A 23,403-nucleotide genomic window follows, 5' to 3' on the forward strand; every position below is an offset into this window, starting at 1 on the left:
AATCACAAGAATTGCAAAGTCGGTGCTGCTAAGAGAAATCTGAGAAGCAGTGTAGCTAAGTAAAGATCATGAGCTCTGGAGTCACAGCAGGTGATTCTGTCTCCTTACAGTTTTAGGACCAGAAACAAGTTGTTTAAATTCCCTGTGCTTTAAGGACTCAGTAGGTAGAGTGCTTGTCTTGGATGCCCATGGCCCTGGGTTTAATCCCCAGTGCCACACACACACACACAAAATTTCCTGTGCTTTAATTTTCTAATCTCTTCACATGGGGAAAATAATAGTAAACTACAAACTGTTGGTGAATTATTATATTAAGCTAAGAATCATTGTTGGCAGAGTAAATGATATTACATTGTATCACTTGCATTAGCATTATCCAAACTTTTCAGAAAAGTTAAAACCTTGGAGATTAATGTTATAATTATTTATCAAGACTGTACCTGATAATAAACAGACATATTTCTTTAGTGAGATTCTATGTGAAAATGAAGTAAAACAGAGAATTATACACACCAAACTTACTGTCATCATTATTACATTGTCTAGCAGCCTTCTCAGAAAAAAATGAATTGTCTTTGACCTATTAAACATCTTCTTAGAAAAATTTATTGTGAGAAGGAGTCAAAGTTTTACTCTTTAAACTTGTCAGTCACAAGCAGGTAACTCCTGGGGGACAGGGAAACCCAAATAAATATTTCTTTCATAGTAGAGAAATTTATAGAAAAGAAAGTGAGAGATAAGGGAATGTCTGATTCAAGGTGTTAATGGTAGGGCTGAGGTTGTGGCTCAGAGGTAGAGCACTCGCCTAGCCTGCATGAGGCACTGGATTCGATCCTCAGCACCACATAAAAATAAGATAAAGGTATATGTCCACCTACAACCAAGAAATATTTTTTTTAAAAAAAAGACGTTAATGATAGCAAGATTGTTTTAGGGTTCACTGCACATTTATGTAACTGCTCAACAGTTGTTAAGCTTGTCAACAAATTAGAGGCCCTGGAGAGTCTCCATGGGCACACTCTCCAGTGCCCTAAATCCACCCACATCTTTCCATCTCCACATGGTGATCTGAGCTGCTGTATTCTAACTTCTGTCCTGTCCTCCTCCCACCTCTTCAGGGGGGAGTTGCAAATCTATTTACATCACAATCAGATGAACAAGAGACTAAGTAGATCAGTCATTTCACTAAAACTGGTCTCATTTCTCCGAATTGCAAGAAAAAGAAAAAAGACCTAGAGCGATTGACTTAGAACTTCATTCTAATTTACAATTTCAACAGTTCCTTGAAAGTTAATTTGATTTCTTTGCATTGTCTTATTCTTATGCAGCCAGCACCTTAATTTTGCTCTGTGGTCAACTTGGAATTGGAAACAGCAGAGCCTGGAAAGCTTGTATCTCCTAAGATAGCTCTCAGGCCCTGGACAGCCACACAAACAAGGGGCTAATTAGATAAATTGATAAGCTCCAGAAAAGGCCTAGAAGAAGAGCTTAGAAAGTATATCATCTGTCTCAAGAAGCTACTTTTACTAAAATCTGTTGCTGCCAGTGGCATAATTGTTTTGGACTAAGACATTGTTTTCTCCAGTGAATTTATACATGTCTTTGGAAAAGGCACAACAAGCTTTTGTCAATCACTAACATTTGAGTATGAATTAGACTTATTAGCTCTCAAGTCTGGAAATGGTTGAGCAAGAACTGCATAAGAATATTCCAGTTTTAATAGGAAAAGCAGTAAGTTTTAAAGAGATACTTAATAAAATTCCATTGAATTTTTAAGATATCATTCTAATGATAATCTGAATATTCTTCATTTAAGGACATTAAAAAAGTCGATGAAGAGATGGAGTCAATGACATACTCTACTGAAAGAAACACCAGCCCTGCTACTCTGTGTGCTGTGAACAGCATCAAGTCAGACTCTGATGATAAGTGTGAGGAATCCATCCAATCTAAAGAGGTAATGATTCAACTACCAACAGTTGGTTCCACATTCTCCACTTTTGACTTTAGCCTTTTATGAAATTTAGAACTTATTTACAATAAAACATCACTTTAAGTTCACAAAATGTGTCCTTCCTAAACTTCCTGTAGTATTGCTAATGAGACTGTGTAGATGACAGAGGTCCTTGTTGAAGGGGCAAAAAGTCTCTGTTAGGTTCGTTTTTTCCTAAGAGGCAGACCATGGGTTAAACAGTGCCTTGGGAAGTGTGGTGCACACACCAGCAGCAATGCTGAAGATTAATGTGTGAGTCCCCTAAGGACATGAATGCACGTCACTTCCCCAATGTAGATAAGCCCCAGCATATACTGTCCAGCTCTCCAGTCCCAAGGCACAGCCCAAGGAGCCTTGCTCACATGGACAGGGAGGCTGGTTCCCAAGCTTACGTTCCCTCTTCCCAGCCCCAGGCTCATCAGAGCCATAGACCATCCTGCTTTGACCCTCCTTGCAGCTTATAAAACCTAGGACCTCTCTTTAGTCTCTATGCAACCTCAAGTCTCATTTCTCTCCCTTGATTCAGCCTCCTTCCTCTTTGACCACCACTCATCTTGGGCTTCAGCTGCCACTCTGAATGTTCTCCATAGCATCTTGCCATAAACATCATTCCTTCTGGATTTCACCTCAACCCATTCCCCAAGCCCCAGCCCTCCCCCACCCCCAGTGGAGCTCCATTAGCCTCTGTGGGTTGCTTTTCAGGTGTAACCTCCCACCCTGCAGGCCCTCACCCCAGCCCCTTGGTGTTGGATTCAGAATCCTTAACTCCAGCTTCCGGTCCTCCAGCACCTATTCTGGACCCCCTATTGCCTCCCACTCTGGAACTCCCTTGTTCTCCTTGAAGCTGACAGATAATTCAGATTGGACCCCCGTAGGGGTTTCCACTGTCTTCCTGCCCACTCTTTTCAGTTTTATCTGTCAATTATCTGCCTGAATTCCCTGGGATTATCTGCCCAAATTTCTTCTTCTTCCCTTCTCTGGCCCTGCTGATCTATTACTTTTAATTTTAGATACAACTCATTCCTTTTTGGTATGTGGTCTTCATAGCCTACCTATGTATGCTTTTTTTCCCCCTTTTCTACTAGCTTTTTTTAAAAAAAATCATTTAAATAAACAAAAACAATATTTCTCAATTTTTAATTCTAGTCTTGTTATAGTTAAAGTTTCACCCCAGGGATTCATAAACTGACTTTCAGACCACTCATGTATAATCGAATCAAGCCTTTATTGAAGCACACTAGTGGCAGCTGACCAGAACATAAAGCTGTTCCCCTGATCAGCCCCGAAGAATTGCAAGGGGGCTCCTTATAAGCCTGAAAACCGCAAAAGGCATTTTCGGGGGTCTAGCCAATGCAAGCAAGCCAGGTTACACAAGCAGGAGAGTGCAGTCAAGAAGAGGGAAGCCTAACCAATCACAGTTAGCCCAATCACCCCAGTTACAGAAACAGAGCCCCGTTCCCCTAGTTATAGAAACAATGTCACATTAGGTGGTTCCATTTTCTTAAAGGTTTCTAGGAAAAGAACATATTTCCCCAGTCATGACCCTTCCGCTTGGCATGGTTGTTTTACATAATGGAGTCATAAAACAAAATGGAGTCACACTTGCTTTTACTATCACAGTCTTCCTTCTTCATTCCCTTTTAACCCAGGGTAGAATTTTTAACTGATGATAGAATTCAGAGGCCATTAATCTGAATGTGTTAAAAAAAAAAAAAATTCCCACTAATCCTTAAGAGAAGTTTAATATTTACCTTAATTATTAATACAAACAACAAAGTACAATAATATTACTAGTACCTATGATATCACCAGTAAATATCACAGAAATTTCCATAGCAGGCCTCTTACCCAAAAGAGTAAAATTGACAATATCTGGCATTCAATCAAAAATCACCAAACAAAAAAGCATGAATATACTATTAGAAATTAAAAGAAAAATCAATAAATAGAAATATTAAAATAAATAGAAATAGACTCCAAAATGATACATTTTGTAGAATTAATGGAGACACTGAAACAGTTATTATAACTATATTTCATTTGACCATATTTCTGCAAAGGAAAGGAGAAAGAATACCAAAAACACTTTAAGAAGTAAAGGTAAAAAAATTTCCAAATTTGACGAAAAATAGACATAGCGTGTTCATTTATAACTAAAAACAAATTTTAAATAAAAATAAAAAATAAATTCAGAACTTTTATGAATAGTTTGGTCGCAGTGACACACCTATAATCCCAGGGGCTTGGGTGGCTGAGGCAAGAGGATCCAGAGTTCAAAGCTGGCCTCAGCATTTTAGCAAGGCACCAAGCAACTCAGTGAGTCCCTATCTCTACATAAAATACAAAATAGGGCTGGGGATGTGGCTCAGTTCTTGAGTGCCCCTGAGTTCAATCCCCAGTACCAAAAGAATAATAAATAAATAAATAAATAAATAAATAAATAAATAAATAAATTGATACATTGAATAATCTTGTATCTATTAAAACAAAATTAAATTTATGGTTAAAAATCTTTTCCATGAAAAAACTCAAGGCCCTGGTGGCTTTACTAATGAATCCTAATGAACAGAAAGTTGAGAATGTTGGTCTATAAGACTGACATTATCATTTTGTTATTAAAATTAGACAACTTAAAAGATAAGAAAATTATTGCTATACCCCCCCATGAACATATAAGAATTCATAACAAAATTCAATGTTTAATTCAACAGTGTATAAAAGGAATAATACATCACCAAATAGAGTTTTTATGAATAGTTTGAGGTTTAATATTCAGAAATTAATATACTAAAAAAGAAAAATCATTTCAATAAATGTAGAAAACCCATTGACAAAATGCACCATCTATTCCTGATAGCTCTTGGCAAATGAGGAATTGATACACTGTACTTTTTATTTTTTCCTTTGGCAGTACAGGGGATGCCAAAGAAAAAAATAAAAAGGGGATGCAACCTGTACTGTTTAGGCAGGTGCTCTACCACTGAGCTACATCCCCAACCACTGTAAACTTTGTTTTTTGACTTTATAAAATTCTTGTCTCTCTCTTTAGAAAATGCCTATTTTCTATTTTTTATGTCAGATTATCTTAAAACATGCTACAATCTGTAATATATTTAGGTAGCACAGCATCTTTCATGATTTTACAGAAATGTTTCATTTGAGGTTTGTATTATTTTATTCTTCTCTATCTTGATTTCACTCTTTCAGTGATACCCTTTTTTTTTAACCTGTGCTTGTATATTATGTCAGAGGCAAAAGGACTTTGTCTTTACATGATCTATGTAATGCAGATTTTTCTGTAGAAGCAAGACAACCCTTCGGTATATCCTGTCCTATAATTCACTGGTATTATGTCCTGGAACATGCTAATTCTTAGTTTCATCACAAAATACGGTGATTTTGTAAAACATTTAGCTCTATGTTTAGTACTTGATAAAAAGCTGCTTAAAATTTCACATAGTCTCTTGGACAGTCACCTAACATAAGTTGAATCATCATTATGATGAGCCTCAGAAAACTTTGGAAGGAAAAATTATACATACATACATACATACATATTTTTAAAATTTTTTTAAAACAAGTGTTAAGGATTGTGCCAAAGGTTCAGAAAAATTCTACTCTGCTGTCTAGTATATTTCATATGTTACATTATAGATCTGTTTGTAATTGGCTAACTTCTCTAGGTTTACTTTTACTCTCAAACTGATTTTTTTAACCTAGGTATTTTATATATATATATATATAATTAAGCAACCTAATATAATTGTGACTTCACCATTCTGAAAACAGACTTTAAAGGCTTCAAGAATTTTAAAAGTTCTATTGTCCAAACAACAGTTTGCAGCATAGATGCCAGACTCAGATAAACTGTTTATTATATTCTTTCCTAAGGAATTCTCTGGTTATTAGGTTCGTAAATATCACTTTATAAGCGAATGTCATGAGGAAGTTTTAACTCATGAAACAGTAGTTCACTGCCTACTTCTTAGGGAAAATAATTTAAATAAATTCACTACACATCCTAGACAACATAAGGAGAGATCATCATCGTGGTGTCATTTATCCTCTGACAACTCCCTGCATGGATCCCAGGAGGGATTGGGAAACACCTGAGTGGTTGGCATTGTGCTTCCTCTGCAGAAAACCCAGGATGTGATGTCATGTAATCCTTCCTCTCCAGCAACCTCAGCAACAGCAATGTCTGCTAACCTTGATTGGGTGCTAATGCTGAGCTAATTTTAATTCTAAAAACAATCCTATAAGATAGGAACAGATACCATCACCTTTGGAAAGATAAGACACAGAAACTTGGCAAGTTCAAGCAGTGTTTGAAACTTGGCAAGTTCAAGTTCAGTGCTTGGACACTGCCACATTCTGCTTGTAAATAGGAAGCAAGTTTTGAGCTGAGGTATTAAAAAAATTTGTTTTGTAAATAAATGATGGAATTGAAAGACTTTCAAGCTTAAATCCTAATAAAACTTTTACCTTCTGTACTTCCTCTGTTTATTTCCAACCTAGACTTGGTCTCATCCTAGAGTAGAATATTAAATCTAGTTTAACAAGAGTAAAGAAAAATAGGCCTATTATTTTTCCTGTGGTTCTCAGTTACCACAACATGTGAGTTAATTGATACTTTCTTAACAATAACAATGAGTGACATACCAAAAAGTGACATTGCATAAATAATCACCTTTGGGTGAGACTCCTTTGTGTTTTGTGATCATCCTTAATAATATAGGCAGTGAAATTTTTCTAAGAGAAGTACTATTTCTACCCTGCTGTCTAGTATATTTCATATGTTATACTATAGATCTGTTTGTGATTGGCTAACTTTTCTAGGTTTAATTTTACTCTCAAACTGATTTTTTTTAACCTAGGTATTTTATTTCTAGACGAGTCTTCCTGAAGTGTCTCTATTGAAAATTTTTAAATTAAACAAATCCGAATGGATTTTTGTGATTCTGGGGACACTGGCTTCTGTTCTAAATGGAACTGTTCATCCGATATTTTCCATCATCTTTGCTAAAATCATAACTGTAAGTAAAACTCATTTGCTGATATCTTTTAACAATTTAAATGAAGTGTAGTGTGGTAGAACAAACTCGTTGGACCCTGATCTGTAAGGGGGAAAGTGAAGGACTCAGGGGGGGTCACCCCTGGGTTGGTAGTGAGTGGGGGGGTTCTGGAAGGAAAGTGCACTAATTTTGACTCCAGTGTTGTATGAGCATTCTAAAGCACTGAAGTAGTAAAGCAGACGAATGCAGCTCCCTCTTTTCAACTAGTCAAAAAAATGGGCCATTGATAATTTGTTTTTGTTTTGTTTTACAATGGCAATTTTTTAATATCAGCCAGCTCATAATAAGAAATAAGAGTTGGGACCTTGAATGCTTGTTTGAAGGTTCTAGCAGGAGAGCATAGCTCAGTGATTGAGCTCTTACCTAGCACGTGTGAGGTACTGCGTTCAGTTTTTGGCACTGTACATAAATAAATAAAACAACAGTGCATTGTAAAGATATTTTTAAAAATTTTTTAAAAGAGTTAAGGATCGTGCCAAAAATTCAAAAAAATTAGTTGGTTCAATGATGTTACTAGATCCCTGTTAAGTTCGTTGGTTCAAAGATGTTATTAGATCCATGTTAAGTCCTCATTGTCCCTGGTTGCACCACTATATTTCACTAACATAAATGCCAATATAAGTATAATTGCTAACTTTAAGAACCATTTCCAGGGGCACACCTAAGGGCCTCATATCTAGGTACTTTAGGAACAGAGGAATATTAAGTAACCTGAGTTATTAAAGTGATTGGAAATAATCATTGAAACAAACTCGTGATTTAATTGAAAATACACTGTAATAATAATAGCAGAGAGAAGACTCACTTACCTGATGTCACACTTCCATAGTTTACAAGAGAGAATTATAAGTAAAATTTTTTTATCATTTGTATTAAATGCAGGACAGTGGTAGAATATGGCACTTTCTCTTCCCAGAATTGGGAGGTCTTTGTTATATGTTGTAATTCATTTAGAATAATCATGACAATATATAGATTATTTTTTCCTGTTTCTTTTATATTTTCTTCTAAATTCCTGATGCAGATTCTATTTCTTTTCAGATGTTTGAAGGTAATAATAAAACCACATTGAAGAACAATGCAGAAACCTATTCCATGATATTCTTCATTCTGGGCATTATTTCCTTTGTCAGTTTCTTCATGCAGGTAAACTTTTAATAAATGATCCTGAGCAGTTTTATTTTTTGATGTTGTTATTTGAGTTACAAATACAATAGCTAAATGTTACAGAGACATAGAAAAGAGAATTAAAAATAAATGTAGATTTTCTTTTTGTTTTCCAGGGATTGTTTTATGGCAGAGTAGGGGAAATTTTAACCATGAGATTAAGACATTTGGCATTCAAAGCCATGTTATATCAGGTCAGTGTATTTAATTGAATTTGTATTTTATTTGAAATCTATTATAAAATGTCTCAATTCTTAACTCCTTCTCAGGCAATTTCTGAACATCGTCTTTCCTTTAGGTCATTTAAATGGATGCTTTTTGTTGTTCTGAGGAGCAAAAATCTGACATCAGAATTCATTCAGTGCTGGGCGCAGTGGGGCACAGCTGTAATCCCAGCAGCCAGAAGGCTGAGACAGGAGGATCTAGAGTTCAAAACTAGCCTCTGCAAAAGCAAAGCTCTGAGTAACTCAGTGACACCCTGTTTCTAAATAAAATACAAAATAGGGCTGGGGATGTGGCACAGTAGGCAAGTGCCCCTCAGTTGTTCAATCCCTGGTACCAAAAAGAAAAGGAAAAAAAAGAATTCATATAGTATATTTTCCTAATAAAAGCAAGTCCAAAAATTGTGATGTTTGAAAGTAAGACTTAAGGAAACGAGGACTGAGCTTTCAGTCCCAATCCTTGCATTCAACTTAACAAGTCTCTATTTATGCATGATTGTGGTGCTCCAGGATGAGAATGGAAGACCAAATTAAAACTGAAAAGCAAGAGCCACAATAGACTGGGAACATGCTTGAAAGGAAGGAGTTTGATAATTTGTCCAGCTCTCATCCATTGGCCAGTTTTAGTGTTTTTACTCCACACTTGTTAAAACAGCCAGTCTCCCTGCCCTCCTGGAAAGAGTCCTGAACTCAGATACCATCAGTGAGAATGGCAGGTCTGCCTGCCTCACACAGATGATCAGTTGCACCTGCAAAATAACTAAAACTAGGTGGATCAAGTAGTAATCTTGAAAAGTGAGTCTTGGGGGCAAATGGCAGGAATGTCTCAGACTGGCACCTCTAAAATTCTTTCATGAGGCTGAGGTGTATTGGGTTACCCTGAAAGCCAGTAATCATCTGGAGCCCTTTGCCTCACTTTCTGTCACCAAAGCTCACCGAGCAGGAGCAAATAGCTTCCTGCCAGGGTAATAATTTCTTTTCAGAAATAGAGTTACTGTCACTCCAACTGAGTTGTCAAAACCAGTTTCTTTTTTTTTTTTTTTCCCCCTCCATCTTGTGACTTTTAGAAGTGCTCCTCTAAGGCCTGCCACATAACAGAATTCTGTAGTCTTTGTGCTCTTGGGGAACTGCAGGATGTTACAGTGAAGTGACCTGGAGGCTTCTGAGAGCAATGTGATGCTCTGAAGCAAAGGATGACCTAATCCCCTTGGCTCAAAAAGGTCCTGTGTCAGATGTTTTGCTCCAAATTTGGAGAAACTCCTTGATCTAGAAAAAGAAAATCTACTTGAGGGATTACGAAGTCCTTCATTGCCTGCATGCATCTCTCATGCTAAATATGTAATACCTTTCATTAAACCTTTTTGTTCTTACTTCATGTCTTCATCTTTTAATTTAACTGATAATAATATTTTGCACTTGAGAGTTTCCACTTTTTTTTAACCTTTATTTTATTTGTTTGTTTTTATGTAGTATAAGGGATCTAACACAGTGCCTCACACCTGTTGGGCAAGTGCTCTACCGCTGAGCCACAACCCTAGCACCATTCTGCTAAGTTTTTGTCTTGGTGAATTTATGGTTTTCCCTGTTTGAGTGTATTTTCTCTGTTTGAGTGTATTTACTTTATATTTCTAGGAATTTTTTTAAATGTTTCCTGAATGTCTAGCTACTTTTATGCAAAAGATTATAAATTTTATTTTTTTCCAAAGCATACCTTGAACTTCACCTTTTTTTCACAGAAAGCTTGTAGTGGAAGAATCTTAAGGCCGTGAACCAGTTTAACCAGTAGAACTGTTGTTAATCTAATAGTTTGGTGGTTAATATTGGACATGAATCCTTTGTCTAGCATTAGCTATGTGAACATCAGTGCAGTAATCTTGTCGAATAAAGAAAGCTTTGCCCATAAGAATGTTCTAACCTACAAGCCATAAACTCTTTTAATCCATAAACTCTTTTGATACGACACACACAGAAACCCTGTGCTGTCTAACACATATTATTAAATTCAACTCTGTCCCTTTCAGTACATTATTTATTTTCCATCATCATCCCTCAGCATTCTTTTTGCTTTGTATATTGGCTTTGTAAATTGGAGGAAAAGTTGTAGTTTAGTTAGCCTTTTCCCCTGTAAGTATCTTCACAGTTTTGCTCTGTCCATTGTGATATGTGTTTTTACCTAGCTTTTGTCACCTGGTTTTGTCCTACGATAAGATTCTGTGAGGTGTGTAAGGCATGCTAAGGCTTGCAGTGCTTTTTATAACCATTTTGAAATCTCATGTGAGATAGAGGTATTCATAGAATCAGGTGTGGTTGTTTTGTAGGTATGAAGTCTGTATTTTATGTGATTACTTAAGATCCTTCCCAGTTGAAAAGAATATTTAATTGTTACTGACTTCCATGCTTGTAAATAATTTATTGTTCATGTTTTTCAAAGCTATGCTCATGGTATGGCAGGATCTAGACTGGGATTGTGCTTTCAAAGAGGCTACTGGGCAGTGTGGATTGTGATCTCCAGAGGACATCCTTTGAGCATCTAAGATCCTAAATTCCTGGGACACCTTCCCAATGCAATAACTCAGAGTGGTCCTACCATGCTGGGGTTGTACCCACCCAGGTTCCTGCCATATTCCTCCACAGGAGTTTTCTTCTAACAATTCCATGCATAGCCTTCAATCTGTGAGGTTTTTGTTTTCTTAATTGTCAGTAATGTGCAACCTGAGCCTCAGAGCCCTGGCTGTGTTGCAGTAAGCCAATAGTTTGGGGGTTTTTTGTTTGTTTTGTTTTGTTTTGTTTTCTCTCTCTCTCTCTCTCTCTCTCTCTCTCTCTCTCTCTCTCTTTACTTACTAAAATTAAACTATTTTTTCAGATACAATCTCCATATGGTTTTAATCCACAAGAGATACAAGTGGATTGACTTGTGGGAGGAAACATTCAATTGCTAATAAAAGGAAATCAAAATTCCTCAGGATGAGAAGTACTAAGAAGTGCTGCCTTTGAAAATGACATTGTTTCTTGCATTATGTTTTTATTGTTTGCATTTTTGACCTGTCTCTTTTAGATTGCATGCTTCTTAGCTACAGGAGTTTCACAGCCTTCTGCTTCTCGACAGTACCTAGCACATGTAAGATCTAGGGAGTAGTATGTCAGGTAAAATCTTGCCCATGTGGATCCTAAAGAAAAGAGATAGACTTACTATCAATAGACAGTTTAGGTAAAAAAGATATGAAAGTATTTCTAAATTGTGTTATGCATTGATTTTCTAGTTAAATAGAATCTGCCCTCCACAGAGTATTTTGTGGAGTAAAATTACGTGATGTCTCCAAATGGCCAGTTTTAACATCATTTATTATGCAATATTATAACATGGTAATGAGTCCAAGCTGTGGACTTAAGTTTTTCAGTTTATATCTATTTTTTTTTTTAATTTTTTTTTTTATTTTTTTTTATTTTTTTTTTTTTATTTTTTTATTATTGGTCGTTCATAACATTATCAGTTTATATCTAAATACAGATCTTTATAAAGTAAGAAGCACACATCAGTTGATCACCAGTACTTATTTAAGTACCAGTGTGTGAGGAGGCGGGTCAATGCCTTCTAAGTTACAACAGCAAAATCATAAATTAGCAAAGAATGTTTTTGATAAACTTAAGCACATTTCCTGTTTCTCTAGGATATTGCCTGGTTTGATGACAAGGAAAATAGCACAGGAGCCTTGACAACAACATTAGCCATAGATATCGCACAAATCCAAGGGGTAGGTATATTGTTTTTATTTTTAAATGGTGTATTATGTGGTGTGCACATGGGTACCTGCACACATGTCTTTGCCTGTATGCGAGCTGGGCTGAGATGACCCATGTCATCAGGAGGACTGGTCAGTCTCCTGAATAGCAGGGAGTTCCTAATGAGATGTGGGGAAGCCTTTTAGATTTGTGTATGTTTAACCAAAAATAAAGAAGCTTTAGCACATGAAATAGGACAACTGGAGGACTAAAGAAGATAGCAAGAATTAATTTGAGAAAAGAACTCAGAATTAAATAGTAAGAAAAGATAATAAAATGAAAGAAAAATATCCTCACTTAAGAAAAAGGACAAAAGTTTTGTTTCCTTACCCCAGACAATAATTCTTATTTAAAGTAATATCTAACAATTTATATTCACGCATGCCTCTGGAGATGATTCTGTGCTAGCTGTTATACAGACCAGTTCTGTGTAAGCAACATGTTTATGTATCACAATCAAAATCATTAACACAATGGCCAGCATAATATATGTAAAGCTAGTGCTTAAATAAGTGTGCGGAGTAGGCTAATCTTCAAGGGATAAAGAACTTATTAAGTTTCTTTCAGTTACTTTAATACAATTAATTTTTATATAACAAGTAAGATTCTTACTCTGAGAAAAAGAGCACAAAACAACATCTCTAACTTTTGAGATAAAGTACTCAATCTCTTTGTTAAAACAAGGACGTCTGCAGAGTTATATGCTTTCCTTTTTCCTTATGCATGTGGAAAAAAAAAAAGAAAGAAAGAAAGAAAGTAGTCCACCTCTCAACAACAAGGTTTTAAACTATTAGAAATACTAAGATGTCAATTACAGCTTTTTTTTTTTGTACCAGGTACATGCCCATCTCTTTTTATATTTTATTTAGAAACAGGGTCTCACTGAGTTGCTTATGGTCTCACTAAGTTGCCGAGTCTGGCTTTGAACTCACAATCCACAATCCTCCTGCCTCAGCCTCCTAAATCACTGGGATTACAGGCGTGTGCCACCATGCCCAGCTGTAATTACAGCATTATGAATAGAGCATCAGATTGTTACCTAAGACAACTCATCAGAATTGCATGGGTTTTTTTTTTTTGAGATTTTCACAAAAGATGCCAACTATTACAATTTTTCTAACTTTTGCAAGACCTCTGTTCAATATATATCACCAAGGATAGATTTACATGTTGGAGGCTAGAACAAGTTAGTTACAATTGCAGATGTCCTCACCCATCCATTTTAGGTTGAGAAAACTAATTTCATGTTGAGAGAGAGATGGAGAGAAAAGATGGCAGCTGCATCTCTTTCTGAGATTCTTTCTGTTCATTTTGAAGGCAAGGCTCTAGAGTTTCATCAGATAATATTTAAATTTTTAACAGAGGCTGAGGAGCTTGGCATAAATGGAAAAAAAAATGAAGGGTGAAATTTTGCTTAGTAGAAAAATAATAAGGGCAATCTGCTATCAGGTCCTCTCTCGCCCTGTGAGAGTTCTGTTTCTGTTTCTATTCTTAAATAAATCCTTCTCCTTTCAAAAAAACAAAATAATGAATATAGAATTTATTTACACAACACAATAGATTTATACTTGTGCATTTAGAATTCCATGATTTACAACTCTGCACTGAAATATCAATCCTTATTATTCCATTTCAATCCGAATTTCATCTAATTTGCTATTTTTTCTTTACTGTACTCTTTTTCTTTTACTACCTTTTTGGGAATCTTTTGATTGAAACAGGCATTCATACTAGCAGTTATAGATTATAAGTGAAACACCTCTTTTAACAAGTATTTGCTTCACTAAAAAGCCAAATGAATACTGAAAGGCCAACATTACTGCCCTTACATTCATTAATTATTTCTAATATAGTATTGTCTCTGATTGAGAAAAATTAATGATATTACTTTCCTGACTTTTTTTTTTTTTTTTTTTTACTAAAGATCATACCTAGGAGTACTCTACCACTGAATTAAACCCACAGCCTTTTTATTTATTTATTTACTTACTTACTTACTTATTTACTTATTTATTTATTTTTGACAGGGTCTCATAACTTGCTGAGACTAGCTTCAAACTTGTGATTCTCCTATTGCAGCCTCCCAAGTCACTGGGGTTACAGACGTGTGCCTCCATTCCTGGCTGCTTGACTTTTTATAAGTATCTTATTAACACCAAATGATCTTTTGAAACTTTCTTGTTGCAGTTAGGAAATGCTGATATCCTAATAACTTCTGGACAAGTAAAATCATTGTCACTAACTCAAAAGTAATAGCTAAAAAATAATGATTGGAATTCTGATGGAAGAATTTGAACTTGCTGAATTTAATCATAAAATGACCAAAAAAGGTTTCTAAGGGTGAGACTGTGTCTATTAGTAAAGTTATGTAATTCATATAAACCTTGAAGAGTTTTTTTTTTTTAATCAAACAAAGAAGTATTTACCAATCCTATTTGTCTACCAGTTCCTTTTTCTCAAAGATGCTTTAGACAAGAAATGAGTCAGGAAATAACTTGGGGTTATACTTTCTATTATATCAACTTAATTAAACCATACTTCATCTTAGTTTTTTTTTTTTTTTTTTGTAACCAGGGATTGAACCCAGGGGGACTTAACCATGGAGCCATATCCCCTTTTTATGTTTTATTTAGAGACAGGGTCTAGCTAAATTGCTCTGTACCTCACTAAGTTGCTGAGTCTGGCTTTAAACTTGCCATCCTCCTGACTCAGCCTCCCAAGCCAGTGGGATTACAGGCATGTGCCTCCACGGCCTGCATCTTAGTTTCTTTACCATGTAATTTCAATTACATTTTGTCTTATCAAATGTAAGAGAGTGAATATTCATAAGTTAGCTCCAAACATTGATACATCTCAGTCTGAAACCTTTATTGGCCAAAAATATATGTCTCGGGATTTTTTTAGAAGCTCTGATACTTTGAGAGTCATGATAAAAACATGTTAATGAACACAATCCTAGAAGAGTTGAATGAATATAACCAATCTGACTGGTATGGTTTTAGCCCAAGGTAGTGACTTATTGCCAGTACATCTGTCAACACACTGTTTACAGTGTAATAGGTAGTTTTAATAAAGGTATAAAACCATTTTAGATTCTTTTGGAGACTAGATTTTACAAAATTACAAGGTATTATTATTTCTGCATATTTTAGTAACCCTCCCATCAACCAAAAGTCTTACCTCATTTTTGTCCACAAGAAAGTGTGTTGTTGACACCACAGTGTAAACTTTATTTACAACTGACAGACCCCATGCTAGTGCCAAGAACTTCTCATCAGAGCTATAATTATATTGCCCCAAGAAATAATAAAAATTTATTTCATTTATTAATTCCAAAAGCCCAACAAGCTGATTAGTTAGAACTAGAATATTATTACTAGACAATGATGACCTCATTCCTTAACTCAACTTTTGACATGGGAAATGTACAAAACAGCTTGATATTACTTTTGATTCAAACAATGTTAGTTATTCATTGAAATGACTTTACTACAGTATAAAGTTGATATATAATTAGTTTTGCCCTGCAGTTTGAGATTGAGTAAATTAAGAAAAATTATCAAGTCTACAGCAAAAGCTATATCTAAAGTCATGAAAATGCCTGATATATTCGATTGTTTTCCATAAAATGCATGCTGATGGATAATAACAATGAATAACTGTAAGCTTTAAATATTTCACATCTTCACAAGATTTTGTAAATTCGTCCAACTGATTCTTTTTTCTGTTCACAAATATTTTCACCACCATCAGTTATAATGCATCTTAACAGATTCCACTTTGGGCTGCATTGACTTAATTTTTTCTTAAGTTCTTTGAAAGTGTTCTCATCTGTAGTTATCCCACGGAGACTATTCATGGCACCTAACTGTTCAGTCACTTAAAACTCCACAGTGGTTCTCAAAAAAACAAAAACCAACACTGAGCAAAATCATTACAATCTATCAACTTATCCTGAGCTAGAAAAACCACTCAAGATAATCTACCTTACTTTTTAATTATTGACGTTGCTCTCCCTGTCTTCATTGAGAATAAATTTTCACCAAATGGCTAGTAGTCTTAAATACAAGTCATGCATTCTGAACATACTTCTTCCCATTATAATCAAACATGATTTAATTAACTCATTTCCTGAAAATGATGTTCTTTACTTGGCTGGTAAATGAGTCATACAGAAAATTACTTTGGTTTCAGTCTCATTATCACATTTTAATTTTGTGAAGAAATTCTGCTAATAGATTCTATTTTAAATTTTCTAATTTTCCTGAATCTTGTTTTCTTATGAACTGGGAATATTATAATAAATGGTCAGTCTGGTAAGGTTTGTATATTTTGTTAGTTTTCATCACTACATAGTGTCACTACATATAAAGTAAAATGTTTGTAATTAGAATACAAAACTAGGGGCTGAAGTTGTAGCTCAGTGGTAGAGCGTTCCCCTGGCATGTGTGAGGTCCTGGGTTTGATCCTCAGTACCACATGTAACTAAATAATTAAATAAATAAATAAATAAATAAAAGATCTAAGGACAATTAAAAAAAAATTTTTTTTTAAATGAAAAGCTGTTCGCAGTGCACCATGCCTTAAAAACATTACATTTGAAGTGCACTTTGTCTTTCTTGTTTTAAGATGATGGATATACAATGGTAATTTTAAAAACTAGGATAAAATGTCACAATATAGCAGTACAAGAGGTGCTTAACATGCTATCAAATTATAATCACATCATTGAATTTCTAGCATGTTGAACAAGCAGTGCAATGTGATGAGGGGGCACATATGATTATCTTGCATCTATTGAACTCTATTATTGAAACCTAAGACTGCCAAAAAAACAAAAAGTAAACAAAACAAGATAGTATTCTAATAAAACTTTATTTTTAGACATAGGAATTTGCATTTATACATCTACCACATAATGCAGTATATTTTTCTCTCATTTTTTTCCCAGTCATTTAAATATATAAAAAACCTTCTTACCTTGTGAGCAATATAATAATATGTAATCAAATGTGGACTGCAACCCATGTTGTTTTGACCTGTACAATAAAAAAAAAATCCACAAAAGATTTCAAATGGTATTTTACACAGAAATCCAAATGGACAATACCCTTATATATTTATTCTATTTTGTGTCTTTGCATTTAGAGTGTGATTCTTATAGGCAACCTATAAGTTGCTTTTAATTGGGTTATTCAGCCCATTTTCATTTTTCTGTGATTATTAATATTAGGCTTAAATGTTTCATTTTGCTATTTTCTGCCACATTTGTTCTTTTTACAGTTTTCCTATTTTTCGGCCTTCTTCTGGATTAAAATTCTTTATTATTCTGATCTCTCTCTCTCACTCTCTCTCTCTCTCTCTCTTTCTCTCTCTCTGGAAAGGGAGGTGATATTACTAGTTGAGGATCTTTGCTTTATTATTTTAGTGGTTACAGAGTGTTAATAGTATACATCTTTCACTTATCACAGTCTACCTCCAAATATCAATCTATAGTTTTTTGAGTTGTTTTATATATGACAGTGGAATGCATTCAATTCAATTCACAATAGCAAAACTGTGGAACCAACCTAGACGCCCTTCAATAGATGAAAGGATAAAAAAAATGTGGCACATATACTCAATCTATAGTTTAAGAAACTTCCACTGGGTATGGTACCACATATCTGTAATCCCAGCTCCTATGAAGGTTGACAAAAGAAGATCCTAGGTTGAAGTTCAGCCTATACAATTTAGAGAGACCCTGTCTCAAAATAAAGTAATAACAATTTTTTTAAAACACTGGGGATGTAGCTTTTGATAGAGTTCTTGCCTGGCATGCCTGAGGCTCTGGGTTTAATCCCCAGAACTGAAAGAAAAAGAAAAGAAATTGACAATAGTGTACCTCCCTTTTATCTCAATATTTTGCTATTATTATCATACAGTTCCTTTCTACATATGTACTACACATCATATGTAGAATAAATACTCATAAACAAAAATGGAAGAAAGTCAAATGTTTAAGAGTATTTATTGATCAACTCTACATCATGATCATTTTTATTTGTCACTTGTCTCCTAAAGAACTTCAAATAAATAGTTATATATTGACTCACATAGTTAACTTTTCTGGTCTCTTCATTACATGTTCTAGATAAATATTTCTATTGTTATCATTTGCCGTCTGCCTCCAGGTCTTCTTTCACATTTTTTGTAGTTCAGGTCTGATGGTGAGTAATTATTTTGGCTTTGGTATGCCTGCAAAGTCTTTATTTAACCTCCATTTTTAAAATACATTTCCACGGACTACAAAATATGATGTTGACAGATGTATTTATTCATAGATTTAAAACATTGCTGTACATTCTTCTTCTCCCTATTCTTTTGTCAATAAACTATCTGTAATTATCTGTCTTTTTTTCCCCTCTATATATTTTTTGGTTGCTTTTAATGCTTTTCTTTTTTGCTGACTTTGAAATTGTGATGGACTTTCATATAGTTTCTTACTTCTTATGCTTGAAGTTCACGATTATCTTGGATTTATTAACTTGTGGATTTCACTGTTTGGAAAATTTATTGGTCATTAATTATTCAATTTTTTTGCTCTTGCCCTAGTCTCTCACCTCTCTCTTCAGGGACTCCAATTATACATGTATTAAACTGCATAAAAGTTGTGCCATATCTCATGAATGCATTAATAACATGTTCATTGCAGCTTTAATAGCAAAATAATAATAATAAATTATTTGCCTACATACCATGCATGAGGTTCTGGGTTCTACCCCCTTCATGGGAATAAAAACAAAAATGGAAGAAAGTCAAATGTTTAAGAATATTTATTGATCAAGAAAAAACTTGTAGTATAATGTAAAGCAATAAAAACGGAATACACAACTGCGTACAAACAATAATCCTAATCTGATGTCAGTATATGAAGAGTGTTAATTTTAACATTATTTAAGCTTTTTCTAATGATCATGTTTTCATGGTAAGAACAAAACATTTATTTTTGGGGGGTAGGGGGACAGAGTACCAGGGATTGAACTCAGGGGCACCTAACCACTGAGCCACATCCCTAGACCCATTTTGTATTTAATTTAGAGACAGGGTCTCACTGAGTTGATTTGTGCCTTGCCATTGCTGAGGCTGGCTCTGAACGTGCCATCCTCCTGCCTCAGCCTCCTGAGCTTCTGGAATTGCAGGCGTATGCCACTGTGCCTGGCCAAAACATGTATTTTTAAATGTAGTCTATTATAACTGTGTTTCTAGGTAAATAAATAGGGGTTCTCATTTTTCCATCCCAGCACTAAGTGTCATGTGTCCCAATAAAATAAGATTCATAGTCAGGCATGATGGTGCATGCCTATAATCCCAGCTACTCAGGAGACTGAGGCTGGAGGATCCCAAGTTCAATACCACCTCAGCAATTCAGCAAGGCCCTAAGCAACGTAGTGAAACTCTGTCTCAAAATAAAAAGGGCTAGAGATCTAGCTCAGTGGTGGCCCTGCTGGGTGTACTCTTCAGTACCAAAATAATAATTACTATTTTAAAAATTTGAAAATTAAAAAAAATCAATACAATTAATAAAACGTAGTTCTTATAAAAACAAATCTGCTTATTTGAAGTTTTTTTCTAGAACATCTTTTATCTTACCTCATACTATGATGTTTCTATCCTTTTCTATCCTTTACACATTTACTTAGACTAATTTATAGAGACCAAAAAGGGAAATAAGAAATGTCATATCTAATATGTACACTTTAATGAATATATTTAATTTTTCAATTGGACACTACTATGATGAAGTAGCTAAGAGTACTAGCCCTCCATCAAAGTGGAAGAAGGGGAAGAGCTGGGTTTTGGAGCCCAGCCATGGTTTGCTGGGCATCCATGTGTCACCACAGCCCATTACAGGGATGAGCAGAGCCAGAGCAAAGTCAGAACGATATTTTGCAGGGGAGTGGCCAGGGCCAGATTGGTTGAACACAGAGAGATTAATCACACAGATGAATCTATTAAAGAAAATGGAAACCAGATTTTTCACTTGTGAAAAGGAGGTAACAAATTATGGAAATGGAGAAAACTGAAATTAACCTGTAGCCTTGGACTGAAATCACAGTTATTGAATAATTGATAGTTAAATATTGTATTTGTTTTTCAGATTTGATTTTTTTAAGGTAAGATAGGTTACTTAGTCATGGAGGAAAAACAGTTTGTTGATGAAAACCTTTATACATTTATACATTTCAACATAAATAGAGAAGAAAATATAAATATAAATGTGTGCATGCATCCATCCATGCACATTTACATAACTTCACAGTCCTGCCCAAAAATAATGAGCATAATTAGTTTCATATTTTGACAGCTAAATAACATCTCCACTAAAAGGAGTCAGAGGTATATTGAGAAATTATTGATTCCAGGGGTAGGGCAGAGGTAGTGCAAGATGAATCTGAAAAATCAGTCTATGTCAGAAAATAAGAACATATACAAAGATTGATAAAGACATGTCAAAAGACAACAAAACTGACTTGAGAGCACTTGTGGTTACATCCTGGGACAATTTCTATATCAAAATGAGACTTAGTTGGGGGTGATGGCTCCTATCTGTAACCCCATGTCCTGGGAGACTGAGGCAGGAGGATCATAAGTTCAAGGCCAGCCTGGCCAATTTAGCAAGACCCTCAGCAACTTAGTGAGACCCTGTCTCAAAATAAAAAAAAAGACTTATCAGAGAGAACATTTGGCCTTTGCATGGAAAAAATGGAGGAACTTTTATTGGGCAAAGGGGAGGGAGGGATGGGAAGGGTGCATGGGGGCAGAAAAGATGGTGGCATGAGATGGATATCACTACCCTAGGTACACGCAAGACTGCACATATGGTGTGACGCTACATCGTGTACAACCAGAGAAATTAAAAGCTGTGCTGCAGTTGTGTACAATGAATCAAAATGCATTCTGCTGTCATATACACCTAATTAAAATTAATTAATTAATTAATAATTTAAAAACTTAAAAGAAAAAATAAAAAGGACTAGGGATGTACTCAGTGATTAAGTGCCTGTGGGTTCAATCCCCAGTTAAAAAAAAAAAAAGAAGAAAGAAAGAGAAAGAGAGACTTACAAACCACTTGACAAAAATAAGAAACCATACTAAGAACCCAGTTTATACTACAAAATAAATAAAGTTTAATGAGAAATTGAATATTAGTATAGCTCCAAAGAAACTCACCTCAAAACACTAACAAAGAAAAAATAGCTTCACAATGGAGAAACATAGAAGACACCATTTAATTAATTATATAAGTAAACACTACCAGAATAGGACCTATCAAAGTTGCATGCCACTTGATGAGATGCAATGAGAAGAATACAGAATCACTCCTGTGTTATGAATGCCAAAAATTCATCATCTGAATCTAATCATGAGGAAATAGAGGATAGGCACAAATTGAGAGACAGTCAACCAAATAACTGGCCTATAATCTTCAAAAAATTGAAAGTCATGAACATCAAGGTAAGAAATGTGGAACTATGCCAAATTGAAATGGGCTAAAGAGACATAATTTCTAAATGGAGTTTGCAATTCTGAACTGGATATCCTTTTGCTATAAAAGGATATCATGATTTAGATAACTGACAAGACTTGAATGAAGTCTTAGGGTTTCATGGCAATCATGTATCAAATATTAATTTTATGATTTTGATTAAGAGAGAGAATGCTTTTGGTCATAAGAAATCATCCCTGAGTATGCAAAGGACAATAGGATTTGAGGTCAGCCCTTAATCTCAAATGATTTCAAAGAACAAAGAGTTCTTTATCTTTCGTTAGAAATCAAAGACCGAGGGCAAGTTATTTTGTCTTTCTATCTCAGTTTCTCATTTACATTGCAGGCATAGTAATTAATTGCAGGCATAATGACAGTATCTATCTCCTAGCATTGTTATAAGATTGTTATAAGGGATGGGGATGTAATTTGTCAGTGGTACAGCATTTGCCTCACATACATGAGGCCCTAAGTTCAATCCCCAGTACTGCAACAAAAACTAAAAAGAGATTGTTATAAGACCGTGAAGGGGCTGGGGATGTGGCTCAAACAGTAGCGCACTCGCCTGGCATGCGTGCGGCCCGGGTTCGATCCTCAGCACCACATACCAACAAAGATGTTGTGTCCGCCGAGAACTAAAAAAATAAATATTAAAAATTCTCTCTCTCTCTCTCTCTCTCTCTCTGTCCTCTCCTCTCTCACTCTCTCTTTGAATAAATAAATAAATAAATAAATAAATAAATAAATAAATAAATAAAAGACAGTGAAGGTGAAGTGCTTATTTTCTGCTCAGTAAGTGTTGGCTGTTCTTTGAGCACCTTTACATATTAGCTACAATAATAGTATGAAAATTATGGTGACTGACATTCTCATTTCTTCCTATTTTGGCCTCTTTCAATCTGCTTTCCCTTCTGCTCTCCTTTCCTCTCCATGTTGGCCTTTCCATATCAACTCTTGCCTCTTCAACACAAAGCACTGTACTCCAAAGAATATTCAGTGTGAACCCAGATGGCTTAAGTTATAGTTCCTTGAATGATTATCATATCTTCACTGAGAGAATTTATAAATGAAAAAACAAATGTACTAAAAGTATACAAGATCTTAAGAAGAATGAAATTATGGCATTTGGCAGTAGATGGATGGAATTGGAGAATATTATATGACATGAAATAAGTAAAATAAGCCAATCCCAAAAAAACAAAGGCTGAATGTTTTCTCTGATATGCAGATGCTAGTTTTCACAATGGAGAGCAGGGAGAACAGAGTACTTTGGACTAGACAGAGGGGAGTGAAGAGAGGGAAGCGGGTATGGAAGTAGGAATGACAATAGAATGAATCAGACATTATTACCCTGTGTGCAAATATGATTACACAACCTGTATAACTTTACATCATGTACAACCAGAAGAATGAGAAGTTGTACTTCATTTATGTATGGTGTGTCAAAATGCATTATATTGTCATGTATAACTAATTAGAACAAATAAAATTTTTTTAAAAATTCAAGATCTTATTTTTATAGATTCCATAAAGCAAAAATTTTTATTAAGAAAAAAATTAATTATTTACCTTAGACTATTACTAAAGATAAATTAAATTCAATTTTAGTGAATATATAAGCTAAAATATAACATTCTC

The 23,403-nt window shown here is 34.9% G+C and overlaps 1 protein-coding gene across 1 annotated transcript in view; it reads left to right on the plus strand.

The window, feature by feature from the left end:
- Abcb5 (ATP binding cassette subfamily B member 5) overlaps positions 1–23,403 on the plus strand; it is a 118,641-nt gene that overhangs the window by 62,068 nt on the left and 33,170 nt on the right. Inside the window, exons 15-19 of the mRNA XM_026408509.2 lie at positions 1,817–1,957; positions 6,886–7,029; positions 8,110–8,214; positions 8,352–8,429; positions 12,125–12,208. Of these exons, the coding sequence (XP_026264294.2) occupies positions 1,817–1,957; positions 6,886–7,029; positions 8,110–8,214; positions 8,352–8,429; positions 12,125–12,208 (552 nt within the window). The remainder of the gene's footprint in view (positions 1–1,816; positions 1,958–6,885; positions 7,030–8,109; positions 8,215–8,351; positions 8,430–12,124; positions 12,209–23,403) is intronic.

Source organism: Urocitellus parryii, chromosome 3 (genome assembly GCF_045843805.1).
Source record: "Urocitellus parryii isolate mUroPar1 chromosome 3, mUroPar1.hap1, whole genome shotgun sequence".
NCBI classification, from domain to species: Eukaryota; Metazoa; Chordata; class Mammalia; order Rodentia; family Sciuridae; genus Urocitellus; species Urocitellus parryii.